The 13,067-nt window shown below is 37.7% G+C and overlaps 1 protein-coding gene across 2 annotated transcripts in view; it reads left to right on the plus strand.

The window, feature by feature from the left end:
- The window catches only part of GALC (galactosylceramidase), a 38,272-nt gene that overhangs the window by 11,716 nt on the left and 13,489 nt on the right, over nucleotides 1-13,067 (plus strand). For both annotated transcript variants that reach the window (XM_036429726.2, XM_036429746.1), the window contains exons 6-12: nucleotides 807-845; nucleotides 2,274-2,404; nucleotides 4,929-5,084; nucleotides 8,151-8,275; nucleotides 8,905-9,032; nucleotides 10,744-10,833; nucleotides 12,385-12,471. In XM_036429726.2, the coding sequence (XP_036285619.1) occupies nucleotides 807-845; nucleotides 2,274-2,404; nucleotides 4,929-5,084; nucleotides 8,151-8,275; nucleotides 8,905-9,032; nucleotides 10,744-10,833; nucleotides 12,385-12,471 (756 nt within the window). The remainder of the gene's footprint in view (nucleotides 1-806; nucleotides 846-2,273; nucleotides 2,405-4,928; nucleotides 5,085-8,150; nucleotides 8,276-8,904; nucleotides 9,033-10,743; nucleotides 10,834-12,384; nucleotides 12,472-13,067) is intronic.

Genomic DNA, 13,067 nt, shown 5'->3' on the forward strand with positions numbered 1-13,067 from the left:
GTCAGCCAGAAGCAAAGATATAACTTGTTTTTATTATCCTTCTCTACGTTATAACTGAAAGTTAGTTTGTATATGAAAACTTTCTTAAATTTTACAGTGTTACCCTATATTGAGACTAAATGTAGGTTTGGGTCTAATAGTATTCTGTTATGATAAAGTCACACTTAGAAGCTCTTTTTGGTAAATAATGGGTGATTCACATCTTTTTTTTAGACTCTTGATAATCCCATGATATGATGAGGAGCTTCTTTGATGAGAAACTCTTCCCCGTATCCCTGGAATAAAAAGAGTTAAAGCACCTGGGTATAGGCTCATCTCCGTTACTAATGGGTTTCTCAGCCACAAAATGAAAGTCGTGAGGTTCTCTTTTAGCTCTGAATTCCCGTGCTTCCTGATCTGAAACCTAAGGGATATGTGTATGTTCCTTTCTTCCTTAGTAGGAGTTTGCTTTTGTGATGTAGCACATGGCTGTGCTTCTCAGTGCCAGCGTAGTTCCTGGCACACATCGCATTGTCAATATTTGCTGAAAGATTGAATGCATATTCTGTTTTTGGAAATCTCTGGTATAAACCATTTTTGAAAATACCCACATTGATTTTAAGATTTTTGAAAATAGTATTTTTATTTTAAAATTATATTGTCTTAAAATATCTATAAATTCTATACAAGGGCATTCCATAATGTAAGAAAAAAAATGGCTTTTCAGGTGATCTGAAAGATGATGAGAGAAATGGCATTTAATGATGATGTATATTTTCTGATATTTAAAAACTTTTAATTCAAACTTTTTGACTTTTGTTTTGCAGATTTGGAATGAGAGGTCATATGACATCAATTATATCAAGGTCTGTACATATTAAACATCTTTTAATTTTTAAATTATCAGTGAATAATTCCTTTATGGTTTTATAGAAATTAGTAGTAAAAACTATATATTTTTTTACAGCACAGCACAGTTACTTGTTTTGCTATTTGTGACACAAAATTTAAGCAAAATCTTAATATTTGTATTCCTGATGAAAGCATAAATAATTTCCTGTAAGTCCCAAATTTTACTTTATATATACTTTTTATTATTATGAGCCTGTTTTTATTCCATTGCATTCTAATTCAACTTACCTTGGTGTGAAAAATTGCTATTATAAACAATTTAGAATTCATTTCTGTTTCTCTTCATTTTTATCTGTAGTAAAACATCTCAGGATATAAGAACTTAGTTTTTGATTGCTATTTTGTAGCAAGATGTTATTGGAATTGGTTCCCCGTTTGTTAAAAATGCCCCTTTTAAAGGCAGATGAATACAGGTGTTCAGGTTGTGAACATATGTTCCATCTACTGTGGTAAGATGGCCCCTGGAAATAGTCTGGGTTTGTTTTAATTTAAGAGTAGAAATTAATAGAATACAAATAAGCCATTTATATAAAAACGACAGGGCTATTGTTTCTTTTCTTTTTGCCATTTACATTGTATTTGAGATTGACCTTGGGTTTTCAGTGATGTGGTTTTAAGTTGTGTCTGGAAAATCCCATCTGGGATCCGAGGGTGGTGGGCGAAAGGGACAGGCGAGTCTCGGGACCCTCTGAGCACCAGATTGGCACTGGGTGCTTTGCTGACTTATTTCCTGTTAACACTTGGCTTGTTATTTTTAATTTTCCTGGGTGGATAAATCCTACAGGTAGGTTTTATTGCCTGTTCTTTCTGTGCATGTGAAAGACTTGTGGGCAGCAAGGGAGTATTTCTTATGGTTATTTCTAGTATGCTACTAAATCTTGAGAGCTGTAATATTTTCACTAATGGCAGAATATTTAGGGACACAGGAAAATACTAAAAATAAAATGACAATTTAAATCATTTTACCAAATGGTATGTTTAATGCGATCCCAATTTGATTTTGTGTCTGCCTAAGAAATGTCCTAAGAATGCATGCCAAAACAATAGTGGTTATTTCTGGGGAGTACTATTATGATTTTTAAAAAAATTTCCACCCTCCCACCCCAATTTTTTTTTTTTATGGTTAAACATAATTTTGAAGGTATATAGGGAAATCCCCCTAAAACATTTTAACATAGGTGTATTTTTTTTTTATATTCCCAAATATATCTGGGTAATAATGCTTTTATTTTCCATAGGAGTGTCACGTTTCTACTGAGAAATAATATTGGCACTATGGTCCAGGATGTTGATTTTGGAAGATACTTTAGCTACCTTAGTGGTAATGCAAGAGCTTCAGTCTCTTTTGTAACCTTTCCGATGTCCTGTTTATCCTCCAAAAGGTTTTAAGAAAAATGTTGAACTATCAAGGTCTCGAGCGAGTGAAAATCATAGCGAGTGACAACCTCTGGGAGCCCATTTCTGCTTCTATGCTGCACGACCAGGAGCTCATGGAAGTGATTGATGTTATAGGGTAAGAAATGTTTTACTTTGATGTACACAAATGTAGGCAGAATAATATAATGAATATCCATGTTCCTATTGGTATTCAGCCTCCATAAGTATGAACCCATGGCTATATCATACTGTGAAATGATAGACATTTTGTCTGATTACATACATTTAAACAATTATATTTCTAAAGAACCTTTACATTTTGTTGAATTAGCAGTGGTTCTGGATATTGGAAGAGACCCAGATATCATATTAGTTCTGCCCTTCTTTGCTCAGATCATTTAATATGAGCAGGTTTTAAATGTAATGTAACAGTTCTATTGTTTTCTGAATGAGGGATTTAACACCTGTTTCTATAATTTTAAAGGAGATACTTTCTCAGATTATAAAAATAATGCTTTTTATATGTATAGACTGGAGGCCCAATGCACAAAATTCATACACAGAAGTTGGCCCTTGCAGCTGTGGTGGCTACCTCGGGCCCTTGCAGCCCCTGCTTTGTCTGGAAGGTCATTTGGAAGGTTATTTGGCTGTCCAGTCTAATTAGCATATTACACTTTTATTATCTATATCATAAAAGGCCTGTGGTAGTGACACCATAATGGCATCATGACCAAAAGAACAGTGGCTCTCGTGGCAGGCAGGGTGGGGTACTGGCAGTGTCCATGGAGCATGCAATGTGTCACAGGTTAGCGGACATGGCCCTGAGGGCAGGCTAGGCCTAGGGGACCCTACGTGTGCATGATTTAATCATATGCTGGGCCTCTAGTTATAGATAATACTTTTTCCTAATGAAGTTTCAGATTGAAAATGTGCCCTAATCCATCTTTATTAGGTATAATGAATTCCCTAAAAGGACTTTCTCTTAAAAGATTCATAACTTAAATGGTAATAAGTAACTACAAACTAAAACACAACTTCAGTCATTCTTTTAATGTAATGGATTCTGCTACACCAAACTACAAAGAGATAATCCAATCTTTATTATCTACTTGTGTTATTATATTTTTTGTAAGCAATTGTTGGCCTAAAAAAGTATACAATTATGCCCCTAAAGTTATTTAGCTCATACGCTCTCTTATTATTGTATTAACCGTCAGTCTGATTTCTACAATATTTTACATTTGAAATTTCTTAGTTGTTTTTAGTCAGTAATCACTAGTTTCCACCATCATCATTATGACAATAGTTTACTCTTGGAATAATGAATATACATTTATACTTCAACTGACCGATTCCTCTGAAATATTAGAATGGGGGAGAGGTTCATTACTCTGGGGCAGGATTGCTCAGCCTCACATGTTTGATGTTTTCTTTCTTTTTTAAAAAAATATATTTTATTGATTTTTCACAGAGAGGAAAGGAGAGGAATAGAGAGCTAGAAACGTTGATGAGAGAGAAACATCGACCAGCTGCCTCCTGCACACCCCCTACGGGGGATGTGCCCGCAATCAATGTACATGCCCGTGACTGGAATTGAACCTGGAACCCCTCAGTCCACAGTCCGACGCTCTATCCACTGAGCCAAACCAGTTTTGGCTACATGTTTGATATTTTCATTGGGTGATTCTTTGTGGTGGGGCTGTGCCTTGTAAGATGTTTAGCAGCATTTTGGCCTCTACTCCCCAGATACCTGTAGCAAACCCTGCCTGCTGTGCCAGGCAAAAGCCAGGTTGAGGACCACCACTGCTCTGGGGTTATAAACATTCAAGGAACTCTGTGCAGGTTTTTATTGTTTTTCTGTCTGTGTTTGGGAGTAAATGCCAAGTTGTCTTTCTCTGTCTGCTAGGAATGGGAACAAGGGAGGAAGTACTACTTTATATAATAGATTCAGCAGTCTTTTATTTTTGGCTTCCTTCTTACTCCTTCCTTTCCAGTGTCCCAAACTCTGTACTTCCCTGGGAAGTATGAATCCTGTCTCCACCTCATTCATCTCTTGAAGTGTCCTAGACCAGTGGTAGGCAAACCGAGGCTTGCAAGCCACATGTGGCTCTTTGGTCCCTTGAGTGTGGGCTCTTCCACAAAATACCACGTGCGGGCGCACACATACAGTGCAATTGAAACTTCATGGCCCATGCGCAGAAGTTGGTTTTCGGCCTGGGCAAGCCTATTTTGAAGAAGTGGCATTGGAACACTCAAGGGGCCAAAGAACCGCATGTGGCTTGCGAGCCGCAGTTTACTGACCACTGTTCTAGACTCTGGCCTCCTCTGCTACCTCCACCTAGCAACATGCTTCCATACATGTTATGGTTTCCAGAAACAGAAATGTCTCATTCATTAATCAATACTCAACAGAACCTTGGTGGAACCTCATTTTTGATCTTCCTTCCCATTTTGTGTGTGGTTATAGATTTATCTTATCCTAAGGACATCTCGAGACACAAAGATGAGAAGCAGATATTGATGACAATCAGATCCACCTGGAAGCTGCCCGTTGTTTTAAAATAGAACATGCTGAAGAAGGCATGCGTTTTTATTTGCTTAACGAATGGATATAAGTGCCAGTGACCTTTTCCCCTCCCCTCCCACCCTTTCTTTCCTAGAGCTCATTATCCTGGGACCTACACAGCCAAGGATGCACGGTTGACTAAGAAGAAGCTTTGGTCTTCTGAAGATTTTAGCACTTCGAACAATGCCATGGGCGCCGGCTGCTGGGGTCGCATATTGAATCAGAATTATGTCAATGGCTACATGACTTCGTAAGTTATAAAGAATTTTAAAAGTTTTTTACCTTGAAAATGTTCTAACACATAAGTAGAAAAATGTACGATGGGCTTCCATAGTCTCACAACCTAGATTCGATGATTGTAAACATTTTGCCTTATTAGCTTCATCTATACCTATGTCTGTACTTAAGCTACATCCACTTACTTTTCTGAATTTGATTATAGTCTTTATTGAATTAAGTCAGGCTTATTGAGATATAATTTATATAAAGTAAAATTCATGCATTTCTATGATTTTTAACAATGTGTGTATTATTACACACACACACACACACACACACACACACACACACACACACATATATATATATATATATATATATATATATATTTTTTTTTTTTTTTTAAAGAATGATTGTAAAGTAAAATTACAAATGTCATGGCACTTTATAAACATTTTATCGTGGCTATAGAAAAAGGACCTTTTCCTACATGATCACATTATCATTTTGATACATAGAGCATAAGAACATTTAAAAAAGTATTTCTAATACCCAGTCTATATCCAGATTTTTCTAATTATCTCAAAAAGTGTCGTTTATAGCTTTTTTAAAATGTAAGAGCCAATCAAGCACCATGCATTGCACTTAGAAAGCCCTAAAATCTCTTTTAATCTAGAATTGTTTCCTTCCTTCCTCTTTTCTTATGTCAAGACTAGGCTTGTGGACTATCCACCTCCCAGTCTGCGCCATTCATTCCTTATAGATTCATTAATTTGTGTAACTGTCTGTTTACAAAACAGAGGTTCCAAAGACAGAACCCTCTTTTTTATTTCTTGGGGAAGTGTTTTTTAAATGCTTTGAGAAGCTTTAATTGTAATTAGGTTCAAATTAACTTTCTAAAACAAAAATAAATAGAGCAAAAGCAAGCCAATACATGCTTTTGTGATGTTAATGAGAGCTGACATTCTGACAGCCTTCTTTGTTCTTTTTTCTTCTATTTTTGAAAGAAAAGATGCTTCTCATGGAGAGTTTGGTTCTAAGGACTTAAATTGGTATTAGGAGTCAGGCATGCTCAAGGCAGCGAATTGAGTGACTGCATATAAATACAAAGTAGGAAACAAAAATCACTCATCTTTTTGCCATCCAGAGGTAACTGTTCTTAAAAATTTTGGAATGTGTCTTCCCACTTACATTATATATGTAAAAGCTTAATACAAAATTTTAATACATTTATAGTACATAATGTTCAGGAAATAAGTTACTTTTCACTTAATAAAGCATTATGAACTTTCCCTCATATTTGACTTCAGCACTTTAAATGTTTATATATGTTCTTTTACATAAAGTGGAATCTACCAACTTGCCTTGTCTCAGGAAGCACCTGATTCTTTGGCAGCTGCCCAAACCTGCTGTACCTTAATCTCCAGGGAAGACTCTTGAGATTCTGGTGGTCTAGTCAGCGCCCCCGGGTGATTCTGATGGCATGCAGCTTTGGGAAACACTGAAGCAGAAAACATACTATACCTCATGAATATTCTCCTCTTCCTAGAAATGGAAGTTGTTTCTGTTTTCATTAACAGCTGAGTACACACTGAAATGATTAATTGTATGTGGATGTCTTCATAGAATGCAGTGATTATTTCCTCAGGGTGTGTTCTTGGAAATGGAGTCAGTGTCTGCATCAGAGGTGTATAGATTGTCAAGACATTTGTGTATATTACAAAGTTCTCTCCAGGTAGTTTAAGTTTATTTGTATTTCTGGCACTATCCAGAGGAGATACCATGCATCTTGTAATCCACGGGTAAAGTCTTGAGAGCTCTTAACATTTTCACTGGTAGTAAGCACTTTTTGAAAATTGGGACTATTATTTCTACTTTGCGTTGGCAGAATTAGAACTATTTTGACTTTCTAAGAATGTCAGTCTATCATTTTATTATAGGTGAGGACTTGCTAAGAAAAATACAATTTTGTTGGTAAGCTAGCTTGCTTGCTTGCTTGCTTGCTTCCTTCCTTCCTTCCTTCCTTCCTTTCTTCCTTTCTTTCCGGAACCCAGCAGTAACAAGGTTCAGAGCTTCCCTTTTGTCCTTGGATTTTCCTGATAACCACAATATTAGGGGTCAGCACCCTCTCTAAAAGAATGCACCACAATGCAGACTAGCAAACTGACCCAATTAGTACTTGTAGATGTAGATGAAGCAGCATCATAGCAGTGCTACAGCTCAGGCCTTGTTCTGTCCTCTTCACACATTCAATTCCTATAGCAATCACATGAGTGAGGTGTAGTTCTTATCCCCATTTTACAGACAAGGAAACTGAGGGCCAGAGAGGTTAAGTGGTGAAACCGTGATTTGAACCCAGGTAGTCAGACTGCCAGAGTTCTCAATTTTAAAACTTTGCAGTTTATAAAATTATATTATGAAACTAGGGCACTGGGAAGGCTGCTTGTCACAAGGAAAGCAAGTATGAATAAAGCCTTTATTTATGGTACTGGTAGGGCATGGTCCATGTTCTGGTTACACCATAGCTTAGTAAAACTGTACACGTTGGATTAATCTAAATTTTTTTAAATTGTGTGAGTCACTATTAACGATATTTAGATACATCCAATATTGGATTTTTCAGAATTTGAAGGAAGTTAGTAAACATATTTTCTTGCTTTGGATGGCCATTTTTCAGTATTTTATATATATATATATATATATATATATATATATATATATATATATATATATATATATATATATATATATATGGCTAATGTGCAAAGTGTCCTCTTGGTAGTTTGACCGGGAGACCAGGAGTTCTATCGCTCGCTATAACATGTGCTGACCACCAGGGGGTGGCGAAGAATGAAGGAAGGCCCTGGTTGACAGCTGGCAGCTGTGAAGGGAGGCCCTGGCCAGCAGCCGGAAGACCCAGATTGGCCCTGATCACTGGCCAGGCCTAGGGACCCTACCTGTGCACGCATTTCATGCACTTGGCCTCTAGTATTTATTTAAGTTATGTGTACATCTTTTTACTGTGTTGGATTCTAGTCATTTACATTTTCATCACAAGCTGTTTTGGTGTTTCTCTTTTATCAAACCAATCTTCTAGAACAATCGCTTGGAATGTGGTGTCCAGTTACTATGAGCAGTTGCCCTATGGGCGCAGCGGGCTGATGACTGCCCAGGAGCCCTGGAGTGGGCACTACATGGTGGAAGCTCCTATTTGGATATCAGGTATGGTTCCCTACCTCTCACTCCCTCAAGTCCTCTCTAAGGGCAAAGCAGAACGTTCTTAGAGGGGGCTGTCACGGGAGGCGGAAACTTCCCCCTAATTCTCCTGGCTCTTTTAACTCCTTAAATGTTGAACTTGATTTTTTTGCATGTGGGGTCAGGCTGTAGAGTATTGCTCAGTACATTTTCAGGGCCAGCATTGGAGATGCCCAATAAATATATGTTGTGGAAATAAACTTGTTTGAAACCATAAAGCTTAGTCTTTGTAATGCATTATTAAATTTTTAAACCTTATTTTTATAGTAATACTAGGGTGGGTTAAAAAGAGATGAACAAAGATTGAGAGGGGATAACCTTATTTTTCTATTGGAAAAAGACAATCAGTATTCTTGAACTGATAGAGTGTGGTTCATTTATTTTCACTAGTCATTCTAAGAATCCTCTCACAATTGTACCATTTAACTGGACTAATTATTCCAAAGTTGGAACATGGAATTGGCAAGTATTTTCTTTCAAAATAAAAAAAATAGCTTGTTAGAATTAATCAGACTAAATTAGTAGACAGCTTTTTAAAAAACAACCCCATTATTACCATTTTTATCTTATTTGGCTCTTTCTATCCTTTTCTGTAGCACATACTACTCAGTTTACTCGACCAGGTTGGTATTACCTGAAGACAGTTGGCCATTTAGAGAAAGGAGGAAGCTATGTAGCTCTGACTGATGGCTTAGGTAACCTCACCATCATCATTGAAACAATGGTAATTCTTTGTTTTTTCAAGGGGGGGGGGTTAGGATTAAATCACTTTTTTTTTTTAATCAGCTTTTGAAGATTATATATACAACTAGAGCCCTGTTTCATAAAATTCATGTGGGTGGGAGTGTCCCTCAGCCTTACCTGCACCCTCTTGCAATCTGGGACCCCTCGGGAGATGTTCGACTGCCAGTTTAGGCCTGATCCAGAAGTCAGACATCCCTGTTGCAATCCTGACTGCTGGCTTCTAACTGCTCACCTGCCGCTCACCTGACCGCCCCTAACCACTCTGCCTGCCTGCGTGATCACACCTAACCACTTGTCTGCCTCCTGATCACCCCTAACCACTCGCCTGTTTGCCTCATCACCCCTATCTGCTCACTTGCCTGCCTGATCGCCCCTATCTGCCTCTGCCTTGGCCCCCCACTGCCTAGGCTTTGTGTAGAATGATGTCCAGAAGGTAGTTCGGCTGTTCAGTCTAATTAGCATATTATGTTTTTATTATCTAAGATAAGCAGTATGTAGTGGAGGAAGGAACTTTTCCCTATACCCTTTCAGGATCAATAGCTGAGGCTCCACAAATTAAACCGACAAAAGACAGAATAGCCCGAGAAAAGAAAACAGAATTTATTTGTGCATGCAATGCACATACACATGGGAAGAACTCACTGTGAACCACTCAACAGGTGGTTAGGATTTGAGTTTATACACCTCGCTCAGTGAGTAATGGAGGAAGGAGAAAGGGAACATTTGGGGAAATAAATGACTTTTGGGAAAGATGTGGGTTTTTAGGAGAGCTAACAGCAGATGAGAAAGTTGTGATAGTGTTTAACTAGACTGATATGAGCAGTCTTTCCATCTCCTTCAGGGCCATAAAACTCCCCTAGAGATTTGGGGTGGGTTTTTATTCCCATTCCTCCGTTCTGGGGTAGATGCACCCTGAAGAGGTTTATGGCAGCCTTATTTCCCAAAATGTGCTACTTTTAATCTTCCTTTTGTTTTCCTTCATTTGTAGAGCCTCAACTATCTTCAACTTAGTGTAATCTTTATAACAAAGTGGCATATTTTGTGGTTTATTGGGCTTATACATGTTAAACCTTGAGAAATTATGTATGTGTTTGCGTGGGATCACAAGGTTTAACATGTATAGCCCAATAAACCATCATTACAACCAAGGTAGTGAATGTGTATCCATCACCCACCCAAGAGGATTCATGTCCTTGTATAAGTAGTACCTCTGTCCTGTTACTCCCCGTACATTGTGAATTCATTGCTTTATATCACTGAAGAATAGTTTGCATTTTCTGAAGTTTTGTCTCAGTGGAATCATTCAGTATTTACTGTTTTTTGTCTTGTTGCTTTCACTCAGAATAAAACACAAAAACATCTCAAGGATTTGTTTTCTTGATGTATTTTACTTGGAAAATATTTGCACCATAAAAAATTTAATGTGGGTGCTATAATATGACTGGAATTTATCTATGAATTCAAAGTTTGGTTCAGTCAAAATGCCAGTGAGTTTTACTTTGCCTAGTGATACGCAATGGACACATAATAAAGGTTATATTAGAAAAAAGTCTTTAAAATTTTACAATAAACTCATAGTTGTCACCTAATATGTACAGTTTCTCTTACTATTGGGGAATTAAATGTTTAATATTTTTTCCTAATGACTTGTGCATAATTTGGGTAATTTATGTGATTTTCTTTCTCCTCAGAGCCATAAACATTCTAAGTGTATACGGCCACTGCTTCCTTATTTCAACGTGTCACACCAAGTTGCTACCTTCTTTCTTCAGGGTTCTTTTGTAAGTAAAGATGTGGGGCTTTTATTTTGGTTTTGAGAATGTATATATTTTATCATAGTCTATCAGTTTTTAAATGAAATCATATGTTATAGTTAGAAAACAAGATGTTGTCTTATTAGAGTCTTAAAGAAACAATTTTTATAAAAAAGTCACTTGCCGAAACAGGTTTGGTTCAGTGGGTAGAGCATCGGCCTGCGGACTGAAAGGTCCCAGGTTTAATTCCAGTCAAGGGCATGTACCTTGGTTGTGGGCACATCCTCAGTGGGGGGTGTGCAGAAGGCAGCTGATCGATATTTCTAACTCTCTATCCCTCTCCCTTCCTCTCTGTAAAAAAATCAATAAAATACATTTTTTTAAAAGTCACTGGTTGCCTCCCATGTTTTTTTTTTAAAAATATATATTTTATTGATTTTACACAGAGAAGAAGAGAGAGGGATAGAGAGCTAGAAACATCGATGAGAGAGAATCATCGATCAGCTGCCTCCTGCACACCCTCCACCGGGGATGAGCCCACAATCAAGGTACACGCCCTTGACCGGAATCGAACCCAGGACCTTTCAGTCTGCAGGCTGACGCTCTATCCATTGAGCCACACCGGTTTCGGCTCCCATGTTCTTATGGGTAAGGAAAATTATTATAAAATAATGTTGTTGTTTTTTGTTGTTGTTTACCATAAAGTTTACTAAAAGTTAAAAAAAAAAGTTTTTATGTGTGTGGATGAATGCCATGTCTTCTAGCTGCTGACTGGTTTTAGTCTATCACTCCAGGAGCTGCTAGAAGAGAGAGCTCTGTGGCCTTGAAGAGCATTTAACAAAAGTGACCTGCAGAAAAGTCATTCTTATTAGTAGGAGCATCAGGTAGGGGACCTTTCAAGCACTGATCTATATAGAACTCTGTACATAAAAGCAAGAGAGACCAGACTCTAGCTATTTCTACCTATTGTTATATTTGAATACAGAAAATGCAGCACCCTTTCTAACCACTAATCACATAAAGGTGGTTTTTTAATACTAGGACATTCTTTAAAAAAATATTTTTAAAAATTGATTTCAGGGAGGAAGAGAGAGGGAGAGGGAGACAGAAGCAGCAATGATGAGAGTGAATCATTGATCAGCTGCCTTCTGCCCGCCCCCTGCTGGAAACCAAGCCTGCAACCTGGGCATGTACCCTGACTGGGAATCAAACCGTGACCTCCTGATTCATAGGTCAAGGTTCAACCATTGAGCCACATGAGCTTGGCAATACCAGAATATTCTTAAAAAGCTTTCCACAAAAGTACAATAATGAGTATTTTTGAAGCCAAGGCACTAAAATAATTGAACATTTGGCAAAAGTTTATAGGGAAATATTTTATAGTAAATAAAATATTTGCTTGAATAATGCTTTTCTACTTTCAAAATGTTACCATTTAAATCTGAGAGGCGGGCCTTTTGGTGGATAGAAGAAAAGTGCACATGGCCACGGGTTCGCTCTTGCTGGCACTGATTTCAGAAATCCTCAGAAGGGTACGACCAGCCACTCAGCTGTGCTTCCTGTGTGCTCTCTCCTCAGAGTGAAATACCAGAGCTGCAGGTGTGGTACAGCAAGCTTGGGAAGTCATCTGAGAGGTTTCTCTTTAAACAACTGGATTCTCTCTGGGTAGTATTAAAACAAATTCCTATGTATTGAGCATTGCAACAGTTTAAGGGAACAAATTTGATTAATGAATTAAGAATTTTTAATTTTATAATTGACTTTATGGCTGAAGCGTAATAGTTTTTTTTTTTTTTTTTTTTTTTTTTTTTTAATAAAATAGAGATCATCTTCAAAGCAGTTTGTGTTTTATAGATCTGCTTGTTTCTGTAGGTGTTTGGTTTGTCTTAGAGAATGATACCACCATCTTTTTCTTGGGTTGCCCCAGTCAGAAAGTTGAGTCTCATTTGAACCGGTCTTTCCTACTCTCTATGTTCTCACACTTTATATACCACCAGCGATCGAGCATGGTGGATTCTCATCCGCACGCCTCTCTTACCCATTCCTCATTCCTACTGCTACTGCTTGATTCCATTCCTCATATCTTGCTCCCAGATTTTGGAAACCACCTCCTGTTTCCCCTGCCGCTAATCTGACTCTCTTCAGACCCCCGTCACACTGCTACCAGAGTGATGTGTCTAAAATGCAGATCGGATTTTTTTCATCTCTTGCTCAAAGTGCCTCAGTGATTTTTTTCCTGTAAGATCACATCTCTTAGTGTA

The sequence above is a fragment of the Pipistrellus kuhlii genome, unplaced genomic scaffold (assembly GCF_014108245.1).
Source record: "Pipistrellus kuhlii isolate mPipKuh1 unplaced genomic scaffold, mPipKuh1.p scaffold_m20_p_1, whole genome shotgun sequence".
In the NCBI taxonomy this organism is placed as follows: Eukaryota; Metazoa; Chordata; class Mammalia; order Chiroptera; family Vespertilionidae; genus Pipistrellus; species Pipistrellus kuhlii.